This window comes from Tursiops truncatus, chromosome 12 (assembly GCF_011762595.2).
Source record: "Tursiops truncatus isolate mTurTru1 chromosome 12, mTurTru1.mat.Y, whole genome shotgun sequence".
NCBI classification, from domain to species: Eukaryota; Metazoa; Chordata; class Mammalia; order Artiodactyla; family Delphinidae; genus Tursiops; species Tursiops truncatus.
Window position 1 is genome coordinate 72,962,290 of NC_047045.1, and position 22,137 is coordinate 72,984,426.

The 22,137-nt window shown below is 41.3% G+C and overlaps 1 protein-coding gene across 7 annotated transcripts in view; it reads left to right on the forward strand.

The window, feature by feature from the left end:
- Window positions 1-22,137, forward strand: part of UST (uronyl 2-sulfotransferase) — a 378,486-nt gene that overhangs the window by 115,457 nt on the left and 240,892 nt on the right. For all 7 annotated transcript variants that reach the window (XM_073789712.1, XM_073789713.1, XM_073789715.1 and 4 more), the window contains exon 2: window positions 3,358-3,401. In XM_073789712.1, the coding sequence (XP_073645813.1) occupies window positions 3,358-3,401 (44 nt within the window). The remainder of the gene's footprint in view (window positions 1-3,357; window positions 3,402-22,137) is intronic.

Below are 22,137 nucleotides of genomic sequence, written 5' to 3' on the forward strand. Positions count from 1 at the left end.
GAGTGGTGGCAGGTAAGCATTTGTCCTCTGTCCTGGCCCCAGACCCTCGTCAGCCCTCCTCTGCCTTTTCTTTTCGAATTTGCATTGTGAGCTCTAAGCTCAAAGGCTCCAAGGACCTGATCTCCCTTCCCCACCACTTGACACCTTCCGTGGAATCCTCCCTAAGACGGTGCAGCAAGAAGCCTCTTTGATGCCTGGGAGCTCCTTTTGATAAGAGCGCTCGGCTCGCTCATCCTTTGATCTCCACAGCCCACAAGTTACCAACTTCAGGTTTGAAAATCCTGACAATCTTGTTTATTTTGCACTCGGAAAGTGTAAGATCCTAGGATGAAAAGCTCTACCTAAACACCAAAAAATAACACGGTTATACCCTAGGAGAATAAAAACTTGCTGTCTCCAGCTAAAGAAATACTTTTTATTTGTGTAGCTTTTCTTTTCCCTTTTCGTGCCTCTGCTACAAGTGCGAGGCCCTTATAGCCTCTGTGTTCTAATAAACCGCAGGAACACAGCTGGGGATGGGAGCTCAGGGATCTGCTGGTGGCGGTAACGATGGGGTCTATGGCACAAGTGCCAACGCTGGTCAGCCCTGGTCCTTTCTTTGTGCAGAAAGAAGTGATGTTTTAGGATGAGGGAGGGAGGGATGGAGGGAGGAAGGGAGAGAGGGAAGGAAGGAAGAGCTGAGAAAGCAGGGACATTTGACCTGAGCCTGAGTGAAGGGGTTGGGAAAGAGCTTTTTCTGGTAGAGGAAAGAGCCCATTCAAAAGGTCCCTAGGGCTTCCCTGGTGGTGCGGTGGTTGAGAGTCCGCCTGCTGATGCAGGGGACACGGGTTCGTGCCTCGGTCCGGGAAGATCCCACATGCCGCGGAGCGGCTGGGCCCGTGAGCCATGGCCGCTGGGCCTGCGCGTCCGGAGCCTGTGCTCCGCAACGGGAGAGGCCACAACAGTGAGAGGCCCGCGTACCGCAAAAAGAAAAAAAAGGTTCCTAGCTGACTACAGGTTGGCTGTTCTGGAGCAGAGGGAGGGCTGTTGTGCTGGTGTCAGGTGTGGCAGGGGGTGGGGCCTGAGTCACGCAGGGTTAGAGACCATGGTAAGGAATTGATTATTTTGTTCTTAGAGAAATAGATTTTAAGCAGAGGGCCAACATGGCCAGATTAATAAGGTTAAAAGATCCCTCTGGCTGCTGTGTGGTAAGGGAGAAAATTGGCGATCAGCGAAGAGAGGGCTCTCGCAGGTGGCCCAGAGGGGTTGGTGAGAAGTGATCTGATTAGAGGAATATCTTGAAGGCTGAGCCAACAGGACTTGCAAATGAGTTGGTACGGATGGGGTGAGGGAAAGGGATGGATCAAGGATGACTCTGGGCTTTGGAGCCTGTCGGGGAAGGGATGTGTTGTGTAACCTGATGAAGAAGACAGGAGAGACAGCGATTTGGGGGATGGAATGGGAGCAGATAAAGAGTTCTGTCTGGACGGTGAGGTGTGAGATGCCTGCAGACATCCAAGCATCCAGGCTGAGGTGCTAAGGAGTCAGGGGATACCCATGTCTGGAGTTTGAGGTAGCAGTCAGGCATTGAGATCGTTCCTTTTAAGGAGTCCCTGGGAACTTTGGTTTATGGAAACTTACTATTTTAGAAACATTTAGTTGTTTGAGCTCCCTTTGATTCCTGGGATGAATACCTGAACATGCTGGAGTGTGTTGGGATGTCTCACATCCCTCCTGGGGAAGACACGTTCACACGATGAGCAGACAGGACCCTCTGCAGCTATCCTGACTGCATTATGGTGGAATTCGTTCTGAGGATTTCTCTAGACTTAGGCAACCATTTTTCTGAATCTTCACCGCACGTCCTCTTTACCAAGTCAGATATAGATCGACTACCTATTCATGTGTGTTCCCAGTGGAGTGCAGCACAATAATTAAGAACTACAAATTGTTCTTCATGTTCACATTTAATAGGTTACTGAAAATAACCCAGTCACGAGCATTCCAGGTGTTTGTGTGTGAGTGTCTTGTACATGAAAATTGGACCTCATTTTCCCTCTGCCTTACACAGACAGCCAGAGTACAGTCATTGCGCACATCATGTGGGTGATAAATCAGAAGACTATGAAGAAAAAGGGGTTGGATGAGGCCTCAGTATGGAAAAAAAATCTATAAGCCAAAATACACTTACTTATTACGTTTGGATAAGTTTCCCCACTTGAACTGTCCCTGGCTTAAACTCTGCTTCCCTTTTTTATTCCTATTTCTTAAGTTACTTTTCTCTCTCCTGAAAAAGCACCTTTCATTGACCTTATTCCCTAATCTACTGTCTTCTATAAGCCTCCTTTTGCTTTCAATATTTCCCACATTTTGCTCTGTTAGAAAGTCTGGTCATCTTCACTTTCCCCTGAAGTCACCACATCATTGGCTCCCCTACACCATCAAACTCAAACGTGTGGCCAGCTGGTAATGTTGCTGGCGCCCAGGCTGCACAAAAGCTGGAGATGGCAACACTCCAGGTGGGCTTTTCAGATGAGCAGATGCCCGAGCACCTTCTGGAAAAACCAGTCTTCCCTCCTCTCTGCAGCTTAACAGCTGTGTGGCTGCCAGCAAACTACTGGATTTCTCCAGGCCTCTATTCTCTTCTTTGTAAATAGGGGTAATTCTAACTGACCTCTGATATGTGAATTAAGTGAATAAGTACCTGTAAAACACTTAGCAGAGAAGGAATTCAATAAGCTTTAGTTCCGGTCAGAATCCCCCTGAGTCTTTATTCATCAGGAAACAATAACCACGCGCTCTGAAAAAACACCCATGCCACTAAGTGGCTGTTAGGGAAGACAAATCGAGCTTCGGAAGCAAGCTAGACTAAAAGATGAAGGGAAATTGACAATCACGACAAAGTGGAGAAACAATGCAGTGGTTCTCAAAGTGCGGTTTCAGGACCCAAAGCATCAGCATCATTTGGGAGCTTGAAATGCAAATTCTCAGAGCTACTGAATCAGAACCTCAGGGCCGGGCAGTCTGTGTTTTAGCAAGCTCTGCAGGTAATTCTGATGCACGCTGAAGTTTGAGAACCACTGGTCTAAAGTAAACTCAACAGATACTGGGTGGAGAATGATGGTGCATGTTTCTGCATGTGTATGTCCGTGTGCATACGTACCCACATGGGTAGACTGTTTGTAACTGCTGAAACTGTTAACCAAGCCTGGTAGTATCAGCAAAGTCCCACCAAACTGGAGATTAATTACCCATTTTCCTTTGGGACTTTTGTCTGAATAGAAATATATCTAGAGTACTTATTTTCCATGACTTTGCACTAAATTCATTTGGGGTTTAAGACTGTTCATTCATCAACGTTTTCTTCTTTTTTCCTAGGAAATTCCACTTACTTAGATGACCATGGACCCCCTCCTAGTAAGGTAAGACCTTTGCTTGTGGTATAAATCCCCTTTTCCTTTTCTCAGTACCTACCGCCTTCAGTAACCCCACCCAGATCCCTCCGGGCCCTGAATTGTTCACAAGAAAATAGTAGGTAGCAGATGTCAAGTTAATCTTTGACTAACAGTGGGTGGAAAAAGGAAGCGCACAAAGATAGCCTAAATGGTGAGGGAGCAAGAGGCGTCATTTCATCAGGAGCTGAAGCTATCCCAGGCACGGGAACCTCAAGCTGACTTCAGAGTTTCGGTTGCGTCTCCTGTTTGCTGCCTCCTTTGCCTTTACTCTCCATGTTGGACTGTGATGTGATGTCCACACCCCAGCCTCCTCATGTCTTCACGCTTTGGGCTAGCCTAACCTCTGCCCCTTTCTCCATGGCCTGCCTTACTGGGGATACTCCACAAAGGCTCAGCCCTCTGGAACCGGCCTTCTCTGCCAGTGCCCTTGCAAGTCTGCCGTGGCCTGGCCTGTACGATCACTTTTGTTCTTAGCAGCAATTTTGGTCTGACTTTTAAGGGTCAGAACAGTCCAGTGAAGTATTAGTGGAGTTCCCCCTGCCGCTCTCTACTTTCTTGAGTGCAATGAAAACCAAATGTCAATCTACTGAAAAATGAGGAAAAATACAGACACTCTTTGACCACTTAAGGTGATCCTGCAAAGTGCGGTTGTAAGTACATAGTGAAAAGATAATCAACCAGGAACCTTAGAGGTTGGAAATTTACCCTAAAGTTGGCTTCTGCATTTGTGGGATTTGAAGAAGAACTCCACCACATTTAAGACCATGAGCTTCGGAATAAGGTATTTCTGGGTTCATCTCGGGCTCTACCACTATCAGTATATGACATTAGACAAATTACTTAATATTTCAAGCCTCAATTTTTTGTACAAGGTGGGGTTAAAAATATGACCCACGGTAAGGACATGTAAAAAGACTGAACGAGCTGATATATGAAAAGCACTCAGCACCCGGCACGTGATAAGCATTAAACAAACGGTGGATAGTGTTAACTAGACTGGAATAGCATTAAGATTATTGATGAATGGTACAGTGGTATTTATCACAGTGGTGAATGGTTACCACTTGGCCCACTGCATATGTATTGAGTGCCTGCGATGCTGCAGGCACTAGGAACACAAATATGAAACAAAACAAGAATAACCATAAGGTAGCCCCTACCCAGGAGAGACAAAGGAATATAGAGGGTTAGACACCATCTGAGGATAAGGACTTCATCTGGCTCATCTCAGTATCCTCACATCCTTGCATTAGCCTCGACACACAGAGAGGCACATCATGACTATTCATTAATGCTCACTGAACTGAACCGTGGAATCCAGAGCTGGAATCTGAATCGGGTCTCCTGGCTCCCATCCCAGGTTCTTTCCACTAGGCCAGTATTCTCAAACTTTAGCTTGTACCAGGGTTTCCTGGAGGCTTGTTAAAACATGGATTGCTGGGCCCAGACCCCTGAGTGTCTGATGCAGTAGGTCCAGGGTGGGACTTGAGAATTTGCATTTTTAACAAGCTCCCAAGAGATGCTGATACCAAGCTCTCTTACAACACAGATAATAGCAATGCTATTTGCATTTTTAACAAGCTCCCAAGCGATGCTGATTATCTAGGGGTGGAGTGGCAAAAACACTCAACTTTCTAAGCAGTAGCCAAAATAATAAGAAGAATATAAAAATAGGTAAAAATAATATTGGTATGTTAACATCTTTCATCCATGCTCATTACTTCTGGCAGGGTGTAAGCAAACCCCAGAAGTGATGAGGTCAGGGTTCCAGGTGAAGGTCCCTTAAGTGTCCCCCGAGGTGAAGCCTCGGTTACGTAAATCTACAGACCACTGGTGTGTTCAGGGACACGGTGGCACCCAGGGGATAAGGGCTCACACGTGTGTGGCCTCCGGAGTGAACCCCCAGCCTGGCAGTGAGAAGCAAGACTGAGTCCAGGTCCACAGTTTTCCTATTTGTTTAGCGCTCAGAAATAACTTTTTGATGCCAAGATCGAAAGAGCTGTGATCTAGATGAAATAAGGTTTTAAACCCTGAAAACGTACGGACTGAGGTTTACAGGCAAGTTCTCATTTTATTAGAAGATTCAGTTCCACAAGTTTCACATTCCACAAGTAATAGCCATTTAGAGAATGGGGTGTGTGCCACACAGCACGTCCAGAGCCCAGGTCTTCATTCTCTCCAGTATTTTCATGAAAAAGAACCAAATGCCTCTGACTTTTACTTGTTTTTTCAAATCTACTTAAATCTCACAGCTCATCCCAGTTTTTGATCTAAGTCATTATTTAAAGGCGGATGTTAATATTTTCTTTTGTCGACCACTTTTTACGACCGCTTTGTGTGTACACAAAATTTAGCGGTTTAAGGTTAGAACCCTACTGAGATTGACGTGGAGATCGCTGTTGAATGAATGAGAAAGATATTCTTGGGTACAAAAACAGGCATGAAGCAGCAGTATAGTGTGATCTTATGTCTTAAAGACTTGTGTGCATATGTATGTGTGTGTACAGAGAGAAGCCTGGAAGGATAATGATGTTTACTCCAGATGGTGAGACTTCAGGAGGCTTTTACTCATTTCCTTATTTTCTGTGTAAATTTGAGTTTATTAAAGTAATACTTGCTCAATCTAAAAATCAGGGTGTGTGCAGTGGTGGTGGTGGGGAAATACTGTGTAAGAGAAGATTAAAGTTGGGCTGAAAAGCCTGAGGTGCTCTGGCCTCTGCAGCATCACCTGTGGTTCCGTCCACCCCACGCAGAGCAGCCTGACCTCTGGAGGTGATGTCTTCTCCTTCCTGGCTTCACTTCGCCTAGGATGTGGGTCCCTGATGTGAGCTGCTGGCGTCGGCAATGATAAATCTGGAGGTAGCAGATAGAATACAGTTACTATTTCACATATGTTGGGTTCCCAGATCCGATAGATAAGGACAGCTGGTCTAAGCAACTCAAGGAAAATAAAATCACTATCCATCGCTGATGTCTACCGTGTCCTATGTGGCAAGCACTCTGCTAAGCACTTCGCATGGAAGTTTAGTCTCTATAAAACTCTATAGAAGAGGAAGTAATTATTTAACCATTATTTTACAGATGAGGGAACCGGATCTTAGAGAGGCTGGGTAACTTGCCAGCTACTAAGAATTGGACTTGGGATCCCAGCCCAAGGCTGTGTATGTAGCTCCAAGGTTCACGCTTTTAACCATTCCAAGATTACTAATTTAATGTAAAGACAAATTTTTTTACCTTATTTCTGGAGTTTTACCCTTTTATATAAGTTCTCTAGTACTTTAACTAGTACAGTACACAAAGTCTCAGTATAATACCAGAAAAAAAAATAGTCATCACCGTTTACTGTTGGGTCCAATGGACCTTTTTAACTTTTTAAAAATACCAATCCAGAGATTTTTTTTCATCTTTTTCTTTCTAATCACCTTTCTATACATACCCACCTTCGGCATTTGTTCATTTACATACTGTATACAGAGTAAATTTTGGTGTACAAACATCATCAAAGGTGAAAGAAGACTGTCCCACGTTCATTTAGCAAAATGGCATGGTCCAGGTTCTTGTTGCAAAACAATGTTTGATGAAGTCCTTCCCCTGGATGACTAATGCATGGGAATACCATGTTTTCTTTTTGTCCTTAGAAAACAATATTGTCCCCTCATAGACTCTTGAGTTTGAGAGATTTAATCTAGAATGTCATCATTGGAAGACTCATGGTCTGAGGTTTCACTTTCATGATTAATTTCATTTCATCATCATCATCAGGGTCTTGAGTGTTGCTCTCTGACTCTAAGCATTTGTCTCTGATTCTTCTAACGCCTGGGAAACCTCTCCTTCCGTCGATTTTCTTCTCTTTGTTATTATAGGCAGGAATGAAACGTTCTTAATCTCCACTCTGGTCAATGAAAGTTAAAAGCAGGGAATTCCCTAGCGGCCAGTGGTTAAGACTCCACGCTTCCACTGCAGGGGTCCCGGGTTCAATCCCTGGTCGGGGAACTAAGATCCCCCAACCCGCACGGTATGGCCAAAAAATAAATAAATTAAAAATAAAATTAAAAAAAAAAGAAAGTTAACTACAAAGATGGTATCTCCAGTCTTCTGCTATATCTTTTGTAAAGATGATGTAACACTTTAGGCAGCACAATAAAATATGAAGAGTGATGAAATAGTGACAATTTATTTCCCTAATGAATCGTTCTAAACCTGCACTGTTCAGTACAGTAGCCATCAGGCTCATGTAGCTATTTAAATTCATTAAAATTCAAAAAACAAAAATTCACTTTTTCAGTTGCCCTAGCCACATATCAAATTCTTTGTAGCCATGTGTGACTAGTGCTACTGTATTGAAAAACACAGAATAAAACATTTCAGTCATCACTGAACGGCAGTGTAGTTCTAAGCTATTCCATCATCCTTCCATTTTTCTGTTACTTTAGTCTTTTTTAAGCATAGTTGGGAGTAATTAATGCATAGCTGGTAGGTAATTATTTTAAGATGATGAACTAGCAAAGCATTTCAAGATACAGGAAAAATAAAATCATTAAGATTCCATAATGGATCTTAAATTTTTAAAAGAGGCTAGTAGATCCTATTACATGGTAATTATATTATATTACATACTACATATTATTATTATTATATAATTATAATTATATGGACCTATTATATGGTAATTACAAGGTAGGATGAGTTTTATTCTCTTTATTTTAAAAAAGTACATTCTCTTTGGAAGATCTCCAAGAAAGAATAAAGTCAAGAAATATTAATCCATACAAATGGTTAGAACTGCTCAAAAAAACCCCAGAAAAACCTAAAACACTAAAATTGAGTCCAGGGAATCCTGATGGTATACTGAGGGTTAAGATATATTACTCATGTCTACATTTGTATGCAAATGTATTTTGACATATAATACCTATATGTTATTTTTGTATATAAAGTGATGTGCTAGGTAATTTAGTATTCGAAATTCTGTTTTTAAAGGGGTTCATTAGAAGGGGGTTTACAATTTATTATGCTGGGAAACCTCCAAATGAATAAGTGGTAATATTAATTGAGGTGACATTTATATGCACCTAGCAGTGTCTGGCAATGAACAATTGTTCATTAAAGGTTAGTCCTTCTTCTCCACCCCCAAGAAGCTAATTTCCCTTTAATATCAATTAATTAATGAGTGACTACTTTGTGCTAGGGATCAGGAGGACATGATAAAACTTGAAAATAATCCCCTGCTGTCTAATACTTTATAATCTAGTTGCGTTTTAAGGTTTCAAAGAGGCAAAGACTGTGGGAGCACATGATTCTGCGGTGGATGTATTCTTTAGTCTAAATGACCGTATATAGACAACCATTCATTCACTGAGGTGTTTACTATGCCCCAAATTTGTGTTGGGCTCTGTACTAGGCGCTGAGGCTATAAGGCTGCAGAAGGCACAGTCTCTGCCCTCAAGGAGTTTAGAGTCTAGTGGGAAGGACCGGCTAGCAAACAGGCCCACTCTAATACATTAAGTAGGTGGCTAGTCGCTATGATAAGGGTGAACCCAGGAGTCTCTGCCTGACCTTCCTTCCAAGTGAGAGTCCAGAAAATGGAGTAAGGTGAATGAACCAAGTCAAAGAGTCTGGTATGGATGGGGTGAGGAGGGACAGGCCTCGTTTCCGGGATTTGAGGGGTGCTGGGTGGAAAATGGAGATATGAACTGCTTTGAGGAGCTTGGCTTTAACAGGAAAGAGTGAACAAAATGACAGCCTAGGAGATGGAGACCATGTTGGCATAATTGTATAGTAGAAAAATTTGACTAGTAGGAAAGGAGTGACAAATGCAGTTCTGAATGGTGTTATGAATTGAATTGGGTCCCTCAAAAGACCTGGTGCAGTCCAAACCACCAGAATCTGTGAATGCAGCCTTCTTTGGAGATAGGCTCTATGCAGAGGTAATGAAGATGAGGTCACATTGGGCCCTAAATCCATGTGACTGATGTCCTTATAAGAAGAGGGAAATTTGGACACAGAGACAGAGACATACAGGGAGAATGCCATGTGACGTTGGAGGCAGATTGGAGTTACGCTGTCACAGCCAAGGAGCACCAATGATTGCTGGCAACCACCAGCATCTAGGAGAGAGGCAGGGAACACATTCTTCCTGTGAGTCCCCAAGAAGGAATTCATCCTACTGACACCTCGATTTCAGACTTACGGCCTCCTGAACAGTGAGAGAATAAATTTCTGTTGCCTTAAGCTACCCAATTTGTGATTCTCTGTTATGGCAGCCCTAGAAAGTAATTCTACATTGAGTTTAATATCTTCAGTTACCAGGATAGCATTGCATTATGCCCTGTTAGGCATTATTTGGTTTGACTTAATAAACATTGAAACGATCCTTACATGTCTCTCACTGGGATAATTTAAGTGCATTTTCATATTTTTTTCAACATTCAGTACTACTCACATCTTCCCCCAACATTCCTTCTTCACTTTGTTAATTTTTTTCTTTGTAATTCCCATGCCTTAACTATTTTATTATCCCCAGTATTCTCCCCAAATTCTTCTATTTGACATTTGTTTCTGCTGTTCAAATTGTGTTTTTTAATATTCAAAAATCATTTTATATTGCATCATACTTTTTTCTGGAAAGGATCTCAGCGGCAATGCATTTAGGAAGTTACCTAAAGGAAACTTCCTATTTTCACAGGACCAGGGAGCTATGAGAGCAAGAAGCTAAAATAGTACAGAAGTCCGTTGCACTTCAAAAAATATGTCCCTATTTCTATCGGGGATGTCTCAGCTGCCCTTTAACACCACTACCACTGAGTCCCTAAGAAAGACTGCATATTTGCTTAGGTTTGTTTTTCCCTTTCAATAACTCCTTTCAACTTGGAGATACATCTGCTGAAAGAAGCTATTTTAATGTTTTCTACTGAAGAAACCATGTTTTTCATTCCCCGTCTGGAGCCTACAAAGGAAACCCCACATATCTGGTAATCATAGTAGGTAAGTGACTTCCGGAGGATACTGGGAGTACAATTACTTTCAGGTGTCCTGGCCAAACATCTGCCAACTTGGAGAGGTTTCTGCATCCAAAATTCCCCCTTTCCCTGAGGCAGGTTACTGAGATTTATGTGCACCTACAGTCTCCCTCGGTCAGAATCACTTTTTACTTGGAAGAGTAGAGCTGAGATTCAAGAGGAACAGTAATTGCTTGTTTTTCTTCCCCCGAAACCTCCAAAGCTATTTTTCAGGGTATAGGCATGGCCATCCACCTTGCTTTCCTCTTGTCTGTGAGGACCTGCAAGAAGCAAGTAAATCTCTGGCACAGAATTGGGCTGTGTGCTGGGCTTGCCTTGTCTGCCTGCTTCCATTCCCACAATTGCTGGAGCCACTGCTGCTGAGAAAAGGGCCCCCCTTTTTGTCCTGCTGTAAATAGCATCGGATGTGGTTAAAGACCCCCGTTATCTGGTTTTCTTCTGGGAAAAAAATCGGCATTCTCCCAGAAGTTTGTATCTTCTTATTTTTATCTAAGGCAGAAACAATGAAGTTTCTTTAGAGTCATTCTTAAATTATGAAATATTCCAAACACAAAAAATTAGGGAGACAAATAATACATATATGCCTGATATATCCAATATGCCTGCCCCTTAGATTTCAAACACGTTACTCTTAACTTGCCAGATTCTTCATGTTGACTTTCCTATTTACTCTTAGTGGCCAGGAGGTCAAGGAGCATGGATTTTGCAGTCGGACCTCAGTTCAAATTCTGGCCATGTGCCTAGTTACCCCACAATAAAAACTTCACCTCTTTGAACTTCAGTTTTCTATTTCTAAAAGAGGATAGCTATATCCACCTCTTAGAGCTGTGCGGCTTAAATGTGATAAATGGAAAGCACTTAGCATGACGCCAGACACAGGTGAGCTCCCAGCACTGGGTCCTTAGTACTATATACTGTAAAAGGCCTTTATATGGCCTTTTACAAATTCTGGTAGCTCACTTTGCTGTAATGTAGAGTAAGCCTCACTCCCAACCCCCAACCTTATTTTCTTTGGATTTTTAAAAGCAATTAATTACATGTCATTTGGCATCCCAGATACCATCTCTTAACTTACGGAAACTTTCAGGTCCTGTGGTTATCCCTTCTTTTATTCCCTGGGCTAGTTTAGCATAGCAAGCAAGGCCTTCCACCGTCCCCTTGCCACTTAGCTTTTCTTAAAGCGATATTGTTCTCTGTGTCCACACCTGACCTTACCCAAAGTCCCTTTGAAAAACTACAGAAGTGCAGCTGATTTTTCATTTTATGGACAAATCAATTGTACTGGGTAATAGGTTTGTGTTTAATGATTCATGGTAAATATATTAGGTTTAGAGAAAGAACTAGCAGGACAGAATGAGGCAGAGAGTCAGGAATCAGTTTCACTCTGATGAGCATGACCTTGAAGGCATCCCTTCCACCCTCATTTTGTTGATCATTGCAAATGATAGGAAAATTAATGACTTGAGTATTTTATTTTTGAATAACTCTTAAGAGTGTCTGAGCTCAGCGTGTGCTATAAAGAACTTCACGCTTTGGTATTTGGTTTAAGATGGGTAATCAATAGCTTAGAAGGTTAAAGAAAAATCAGCCTTACGTAATCTTATCCCGAAGTCACCTGTATTCTTGCTTCACTCTTCCTTTGCACTCATCACAGTTCTCAACCATTAACGTGGAAGTCTTGGGCCCAGCTAGCGGCCTCTTGAGATTTCAACTTTCCATGGAGATCTGTGTCCAAGTTCAGAGACAGTACTTATAAATTTATCAATCTTATGAGCATGTAATGTGTTCTCTTTTTCCCAAGAACATAATGAATCCATTTCTTCTTCCACATATGTTTAGTGCTATTAAACACATCTTCCACTTCTTTTTTTTTAATTAAAATTTTTTTTTGTAAAACCACAGGTTTAAAAATATGTGGTTTATGTAATTGTTCTGTTAGCATTTGTGCCACCACACTCCCCAAGGGCCAGTTATCATTGATAAGATAGATGTTCTCCAAACCTTATCCAAACCAGCACCGGTTACAATCATGGACCTAGTAGTTGGATTTGGGCTGCCTTTTACAAAAAGGAAGGGCTTTAAATGAAGCATGAAATTTCAAAACTGCATATTGTTGTTGGAAAGCATATTTAATCAAGAATTTGCCTTAGTAAATTAAGAAAACCCATGCTGCCATTCTTTGGCAGGGTAACAGTTGGCCTCGGGATTTTCAAAGTTGTAGTAACTTAATCGTCTTAGCAGTTCCCAATATAGTTACCTAATTCTTTTTATTTGTTTTATTTCTTCCTTGACCATCTGATCAGTTTTTTTTTGTTTTAAAAATTATACATGCTCCTATTTTTTTTTGATTTGGAAAGTACAGAAAATTATAGAGTAGCAGGAAAAAACAATCACCCAGAATGCCACCACTCAGAGGCAAACCATAATGAAGAGTTTTTCAAAATCCTGTCCAGTCTTTAGACAATATTAAGAATATTAAAGTCTTATGTACCATTTGTTGCAAATAGTTTGCCAGTCCTTGTATGTGACCTTCTGCACATACGTAATGCACAGAGTTTAAAGCACCAGAGCTTATTAGCTTATTGTGAAAAAGTGAACCCTGACTACACCCTTCCCCATTCCTTTCTGCTCTTGAGAAACAACTGTTGATACTTTAAACTCTTTTAACTGAGTCTTTAGTGCTAGTTTTCGTATCTTTGAATGACTTGCTTGTGTTACTTCCTCTTGGATTTCCCCGGCTTTAGGCGTTGTCCGCTGACATCCTTCTGTGAACGGGAGGATTTAGGTCTTTCACTGGAGCCCACCTGCCACCACACAAGCACTCTCCTCATTCCCCATCCTCTAAACTGGGTGTGTGTTGTTTAGCGAGTCCTAAATCAGTACTCACTGTTTTCATTGTTGACACTAGTAAATAATAAAATGGCAGCTGAGCCATTACGATAGGTTTCCTTTCCTATCCATCTTTTTGTTTTCTTTGTAACAAATAATTGTCTTGTTTTGTACATGTATTTTCATGCTTTTCTGTGATCCCCAGGTTGTCTCAAACTCTTCTCCAGTTGTGGAAATATCCTCTCAGTGCCTCCAGACACATTAGGTATTCTGTCAATGTTGAGTTGCTGAAGTCTGTCCTGGGCCTTCTTGCCCATTCCCTCTGGGCTGGTTGCGTTCAGCATCCCGCTCAGATATGCCTTGGGAGCTCCCTTCACTCTGTTCTGTTTGCTCCCACTTCCTGCATCCCATGCTGTATTAGTTTCCTGTTGCTGCTATAACAACTTACTACAAACTTAGTGGCTTAAAACAATGCAGATGTATTGCCCTATAGTTCTGGAGGTCAGAAGTCTGAAACGGGTCTCGCTGGGCTAAAGTCAAGGAGTCGGCGTGGCTCTTCCGGAAGCTCCAGGAGAGAATCCATTTCCGTGCCTTTTCCAGCTTCTAGAGACCACCCGCATTCTTTGGCTCATGGCTGCTTTCTCCAACTTCAAAACCAGCCTTATAGCATCTTCAAATCTCCAACTCTGTCTCTCTTCTCTCCCTCTTCCACTCATAAGGACCCTTGTGATTAAACTGGGCCCACTTGATGAATCCAGGATAATCTCCCCATCAAAAGATCTCTTTTTGTGATGTTAAGATACCATATTCACAAATTCTGCAGGTTAGGACTTGGACATCCTCTGTGGGAGGGCCATTATTCTGCCTTCCATGCATACCTTTCTCTTTCCTCAGCCTACTGAGAAAACGTGCATGGGATGGAAATTTTCTGAAATATTGCATTTCTGAAAATGTCTTTATTCTATCCTTGATTAATTGTTTGACAGGATAAAATTCCAGATTGGGAATCTGTATTAATCAGTAGAGGCTAGAGTGATGCAAGATCTCAGTGGCTACACACATAAGAGTTTACGTCTTGCTTATATAAGACCCTCAGTGAGTCCAGTGGGTCCACTGGTTCTTAGGGAAGCACATTTTAGGAGTTCACGAAGGGATTTGGGCTGTTTCCATCTCATGGCTTCACCATCTCAACTTGGACCTTCATGTCACTGTGGCAGGGCAGACGGGAGCTGGGTGTGTGCGTGAAGACTTCTCATTCCTTCATCCTGGAAATGACACGTGTCACTTATGTCAGCAATCTGTTGGCCAGAACTGGTCACAAGGCCCTGCTCAAGTGCAAGAGAGCTGAGAAATAGAGCACATGGGTGCTGTGAGCATTGTGTCTCTGCCTCAGAATCATTTCCCCTCTGAATGTTAAGGTCCTTCTCCACTTTAGCTTCTGGTATTTCTATTGAGAAGGCTAACTGTTGGCCCATTATATGAAAATATAGTCTGTCTCTATTGCAGCCTCTTATGCCTAGTATTCTAAGATTTTATAGTTTTGTGCCTAGTATGTGTCAGTTTTCAGGTACTATTGTTGATACTCAGTGGACCTTTTGATCAGGAAACTGATATCCTATTCTGGGATATTTGCTTGACTTTTCTCTCTCTCTTTTTCAAATAAATTTATTTATGTATTTACTTATTTATGGCTGCGTTGGGTCTTCATTGCTGAGTGCGGGCTTTCTCTAGTTGCGGCGAGCAGGGGCTGCTCCTCGTTGCAGAGTGCGGGCTTCTCATTGTGGTGGCTTCCCTTGTTGCGGAGCATGGGCTCTAGGCACGCAAGCTTCAGTAGTTGTGGCATGCGGGCTCAGTAGTTGTGGCACATGGGCTCAGTAGTTGTGGCTTGCAGGCTGTAGAGCACAGGCTCGGTGGTAGTTGTGGCTCACGGGCTTAGTTGCTCCGCGGCATACGGGATCTTCCTGGACCAGGGCTCGAACCCATGTCCCTTGCCTTGGCAGGCGGATTCTTAACCACTGCACCGCCAGGGAAGCCCTTGACTTTTTTCACTGATGATTTCTTCCTCTGCATTTTCTCTTTCTGGATCTCCTCTTATTTGGATGTTGAACCTCCATAACTAGTTGTTTATATTTCTTATCTTTATCCCTGCTATTTTTTATTTTCTTTGTGTTTTTGCTGTACAATCTGGAAGAGTTTCTCAACTTGGTCTTCCAACTTTTCTGTTGAGTTTCTTCTTCATTGTTCTCATATTTTTAATGGCCGAGAGCTTTGTTGTTATTCTTCTCTGAATGTTCTTTATTATAGCATTCTTTGGTTTCATAAAGGGCCTTTGCATTTCTTACAAAAGGTTATTCCAAGATGTTTTACCTTTTTGTGGTTGTTATTTTGAATGGAACATGTTTTCTACTATGTTTTAAATTGACTGCTGTAATACTGAAAAACTATTGATTTTGTGTGTTATATATACTCACGTTACTGAACTTTTTATTTCAATACTTTTTCAGTTCTTCCTCTTTTTCTTGATAGGGATTCATGTAACAGACAAACAATATTCATTTTATCTCCTTCTACCTAATTCTGTTTCAAGCTTTATAACATTATCCAGAATAATACTAAGTAATATAAAGTCCATGAGGGGGACTGGGTATTCTCACCGTGTCATCCACACTTATAAAATGTCCCTGGCACACAGTAGCACTCAGTAAATATTTGTCAAATCAATGAATGGTGGTTATAAAAGCATCTCTGTTTTGTTTGAAATTTTAATGATAATGCTACAAGTGTTTTATTACTAAGTGTAATTTTGACATTTCGTTGAAGATAGATATTCTTTTTTTTTTTTTTTTTTTGTGGTACGCGGGCCTCTCACCGCTGTGGCCTCTCCCGTTGTGGAGCACAGGCTCCGGACGCGCAGGCTCAGCGGCCATGGCTCACGGGCCCAGCCGCTCCGCGGCATGTGGGATCTTCCCGGACCGGGGCACGAACCCGTGTCCCCTGCATCGGCAGGCGGACTCTCAACCACTGCGCCACCAGGGAAGATAGATATTCTTTATCATGTTAATGAAATATTCTTAATTTTCTGGCTATTTAAGAATCATGTTCCCTTTGTGACTTGTGCCCTTGCACTTAGAAACATGTGTTGAATTGAATTAATTCACTTTAATTTTAACGGGGGGGAGATAGATATATTTGATAAGTATAAACAGGCACTTTTTATCAATGTTTGATTTGTCTTATCTTTACGGATGACCTGGAAGAGGAAATGCTCAGAAAAATCTCTGCTTTACAGGTACTCTAGTCTTTTGGGGGCAGCGGGGGTTGAGGGCTAGCACTGAACCACAGGACTATCTGCTAAGCCCAGTGCATTTGTCAGCTGTCACCTAGGGGCTTCTACCTAGTACGATGCTGCAGCCCAAAGAGGCCATCAAAATGTTGGACATCCCCCAGCAGAGACAGTAGCTGTGCCCTGTGCAAGCTATGATTTATCTATACCCAAAAGATTATATGCAATTTTCATCAACAAACAGCAAAAGAGGCATAATTGAGCTGGAGTACATCCAGAGAGTAACAACTAGAATGATCTTGGAAGGAAGAAGAAAATACTAAATTGATTACGATTCTTGTCAGGAAAGACATTGGTATGGGAAAATGATCAAAATCTATAAAGCCAGAAGGAGTATATGTTTGAAGTGAATACAAAACTGTTCACTAAGGCCTTGAACACATCTCTGGTCTGAAATAAATAGGCACAATGACCCGCAAATCTTAAATAGGGTAGGTCAAAGATAAATTGAAGAATATTGTGCTTCTGATGGAGGATAGTAAACCCCTGGATTTCATTTGCCCAGTTGACAGTGCAGGTCAAAAACTATAAATCTGTCCTCATAAAAGTTTATATAATTCATGGATGACAAAGCTATACTGGATTAGGTCGAGAACAAGGTTGCTTGGAGGGACAGCCTAATGTTTCAGAGTTGATGTTCTTGAATCCAGGAAGATCATGCTCATTTTATATATAGAAAATGAACATTCTTCTTTCCCCAATTAGAGTATCGTTTAGTAATTTTTGACTCTTATTTACAATTTAGTCATTATTGATGCCTGTCTTTAAATCATTCACTGGATTGCTACTGTTCAGATTACCCATCTTGTAGGGCTCTGCTTAAATCCTACACCCTCAGTGGCTGCCCTAGCTGGAGACCCTGTCGTGTGAATACTTTAGAACAAGGTGTTTGAAGATCCTGGTACCAGCCCAGGCTCCAGGTCTTACTAGTTCTTAGACCTGGCAAAAGCCAACTATTCTTTCCGAGTTTTGTTTTTCTCGTTTATAAAATGGAAATAATGATTTTCCTGTATTCTTCACATTGGCATTTTTGTGAAAGGAAATAATGTTTTTGTAAAAGTGCTTTGGAAGCTGTAAGGTGCTGGCTATGTCACTAATAGGTCAAGATGGGGATGGCCTGTTTCCCGAACCTATAAGCCCTCAGGGAGCTGCCTGTCTCTTCTCAGGTTCCTGAGGGGAACCCCCTCCAACAAATGAACCCCAGTGTGGCCTGCTGCTCTGGTGAGCTGGCTTGACTGTGGAGCTACAGGGTTCTTTTGGCCCCTGAAGCCTAAAGCCTAGTGAAGGGCAGAATGAGTGACAGCCTGACAACCCTCTTCCAGGCTCACACTTTCATCTTGACCTTGAGCTTCTACCATCTGAAGGTGACCTTTTATCACGTCACTCATCTGACAGTGAGAAAATGTAGAGAGGGAATGATAGCTATTTTCCCAAGACCCAGAGCACAGCAGAACCAGCAGGACTCTTCCCATATCCTTTCCCTGCGGCCGTGTCCAGACTCCCTCTTGGCCTTTTTTTTCCCCCAATAAGGGAAATTGGGAACCATTTACTTATTTCACTATCTATACAGAACATAAGAGAAAACGAGCAATGCGAAGGAGGCCAACAACAGGAAGAGGACAGGATAGGGAGCCAAGTGGAAGATGACTTTAAAAACCTTTATATAGTCCCCTGAGAGCATTATTTCTTGCCACCGTGGCCTAATTTTGTCCTTGAGAAATACATGACCTTAGGATTCCTCCTCCTCCATGAAGAAGAAGGTAGTCTTGAGCTCCTGTTAGAGATCATAGTGTGCAAAAGTATAAAGCACCACAGGTGTTAATTATGATCTTATCATGCGCTCCTGTAACAGTAGATAGCATACGCCATTATACTTTGTACTGTTACCTGCGTGAATATGTTTTTGTCTCCCCACCTAGATTGTAATTCCTTGAGAGCATGGAGCATGTTTTATACATCCCTTTTGGTTTAATGGATATGTACTGGTTATATGTACCTAGGGGAATCCTTTTATCTGGCGGTCAGAGGTATCCAATGAGCTTGCCAATTACATAAGCTGTATCCAGCGAGGTTCCGTGGTGCAGCGCTAGCTTAGCACGATGCTGTGGAGTATTCATAATCAGAGGTGGCCTGGAATGGCGGATGCTTCTTGCCTGGACTCACTTCTTTCTCCAACTTTTATTCTCATGCCTTTCCCACTTTTTTCCTCCCCTCTTCAAAACTGGATGCCCCTCTTGCCTTGGACCAAAGGAATATCCCGTTAGAAATATATGTCAGGGCATTAAGGGAAATGTGCAGACTCTAGCTGGATGAGGATTTCAGGTCCCTGGAATTCAAATTCTAAGAATTTGATTCTGTGCTACAGTTTAACTGCATCGTGGGTAAAAATATCAGAAGAGGAAAAAATAAGCTGATCTGGGTTTGTCATTCGTCTACTTAACAGACAAGTTATGAGGGTTATCCAGTAGATGTTTCTAAAATTACGCAATTTGTTGAGGTTAACAGGTGGTCACTGAGGTGTGATACTGTTAGTGTGTTTGCCCTTGTGACACAGTGGATGAGAGATCAGCCTCTAGAGCTTAGTGAACCTGCATATGCAGATTAAGACTCTGCCTCTTACTATGTCACTTGGGTCCGATTTCTGAATGTCTGTTATTCAGTTTCCTCCTCTGTATAATAGAGAGAGAAGTCCCTATTTGATGGAGTTGCTAAAAGGGTTGGTTGAAAGAAACCATATAAAATGCTTAGCACAGTCCTAGTACAATTTACATTACCTAAGTTGTGTTCCCTAATGCCACTAATTGATGAACTGGGTTTTACTGGATCCTGATCTGAATTGCTAAATATTTGTAAATATTATTTTAACAAATGTCCATCTATAATATCCGTTGAGGCCTTTCAGGGTAAAGTTTTAAATAAATTTGTTGTGGCATTTGGTTCAAGCCAGATCAGCCTGCTTAGCCAGGTTTCTTTTCCCTAGCAGAAGTGTTTTTTGTCATTGAGCAGTTTTAATAGGTATACATACTATATTTTTAAGCAGGGATACATTGGGATACGTTTATAGCTATTGTTTTATCCAGTCAGAAATGTAAAGGGCTACTTGGTTATTGGTATGTACTCAGAGCCAATTAGCACTTTAGTGAAGTGTCCCAGAGATGAATAATTTCATTTTAATATCCTGGACTTTTGAGGGTGTATTTTTTTTATTTTGGTGTGTGTGGAAGTCAACCATTGTTATCCAGAATGATAAGAGTTTCTATTTTATTTATTGTATTTGATTGTTTTACTTATGCTTTTCATATTTTGAGTGTGTATTCATAGACTTATAATTTTATCACGTCACTCATCTGACAGTGAGAAAATGTAGAGAGGGAATGATAGCTATTTTCCCAAGACCCAGAGCACAGCAGAACCAGCAGGACTCTTCCCATATCCTTTCCCTGCGGAAATTTAATACATATATAAATTTATAATTTAATATAATTAAATTATATTTAATTATAAATATCAAATTTCTTTTGACTCGATGTGAACATGAGTAATTTGAATGAGTGAGTTATACGGACAATATATTTTCAGCCGCATATATATAATTCAAAAAATGCAAATGAAAGATGAATTTTCCCTTATTTTAATTACCAAATAATTTTGTAACATTTTGGAATATAATATTTGAAAAGAAGAACAATTTTTTACAGCATCACCAAAAGGCTGTTGATGAAAATACTAAATCATCCTTTTACGGGATGTCTAAGAACGTAGATTATTCCATCAGTTCACATGGATTTCATTCGTTAACCTTAGCAAAAATATTTTCAACAGTTTACTCTTAATCTAATTATTTACAGTTGATGTTATGGTTGTATGATCCTTAAATACTTAACAGCTCAAAGCCATGAATCACTCAAAATTAAGGATTATAGAGATGTTTATTCATACATTTTTTGTATACTATATTTCACAATTTTAAAAGTAGAATTATCTTTTTGTAACACTTTCTTTAAGTGTTATATGGGTATAGTGTTTCCAATATTATTTTATTGCAAATTGCATTTATCTTATAATGTTCTCTTTAAGAATAAATATATTTTAGTGGAACGTCTCTATTTTGTCAGAAGCTCAAATTTAACCATAAGTAATTCAGCTTTTTTATATTTAAGAAGCTCTGGTAGTAATGGATGCTAAAGTATGTAAATGAGTAGTGCCCTTGTGCTTTTGGCCTTGAAAAGTGTCAACAAGAGTCCCAGGGCTTCCCTGGTGGCGCAGTGGTTTAGAGTCCGCCTGCCGATGCAGGGGACACGGGTTCGTGCCCTGGTCCGGGAAGATTCCACATGCCGCGGAGCGGCTGGGCCCGTGAGCCATGGCCGCTGAGCCTGCGCATCCGCCAACGGGAGAAAAAAGAGTTCCAAACGATCCACCAACAGCATAGAGAGAAATGCTCTTCCTATTTCTCAGAAGTCACCACATAAAGCATAGAAAAAGAAATGGTTTCCTAATAATTGTGCTAATGGCACTAAAAATAGATGGTCGATTTTTTAAATTTATGATTTAATATTCTTCCATATATGTATATATATAAAAGGATTGAAAATTTCCATCTCACTCTAAAGAGCTTTACTGGTATTTCATTTCAGGTGTCCAGAGGAGGTTTGGGCAAGCAGTTTTTGTCATTTTGTTTTTGTGTTTGCAGTGGAGGCTGTAGGTCCCTAGCTACCGAGAAGCTCTCAGAATCTGCATTATTCACGCGGTGTTGTTTAGCAGTGCCGCCCTTGGGACCGCACATTAGCAGAGGGGGCGTGTGCTGGTAGACCACCTTCATTCTCACTTAGAAAATTGCCGACCTCCGCTTCTGCCTTCTAAGTGATTACTTTGCTATGGTCGAAGATTTATCTTTCCTGTCAAGAAAAATCTTTTGCTAGATAGAAATTCCTCAAGTACTTTTCCCCCATCAAAAATGGTGGCAGATGTGATGGGTTCAGATGACCAAATAGGCAAGTTCCATTTTCACAGAATCAATAGTGCATCCTATTTTAAAAATTATTGTCTTACTTATGCAAATGTAGAAGGAAGTAACAGAGCTTACTGAAGAAGAGCAATAGGCAACTGTTCTGCTTTATTTAGAGGGGAGGGATGTTATCTGCTATTTATTTAATGATTTAGAAGTTTGTTTCCTGTTGATGGAGCCTAGAACTAATTTGATTGAGTTGGGGAAACAGATAAATTTAACAATCAAAGTCGATTCTTTAAATCTTCTAAGGTAACCTTGAATGATTTTTGGACCCTCCCTCTTACCTAATGCCCCCTCTCCTTCCTCCAGAGCTCTGTTCCAGGTGTGAATGACAATTTAAGCCATCTCCATCCTCATACCAGAGCCCACCTCTTCTTTAAGGCACAACCACAGGCTCACAACCTTAAAGAAAGTTAATGAAATTAACTCAGAACTGTTAGATGGGCCCCTCTCTCCCACTTTCTCCATCAATCAGAGTTAGTTCAACTTTCTAGTAAATTTAAG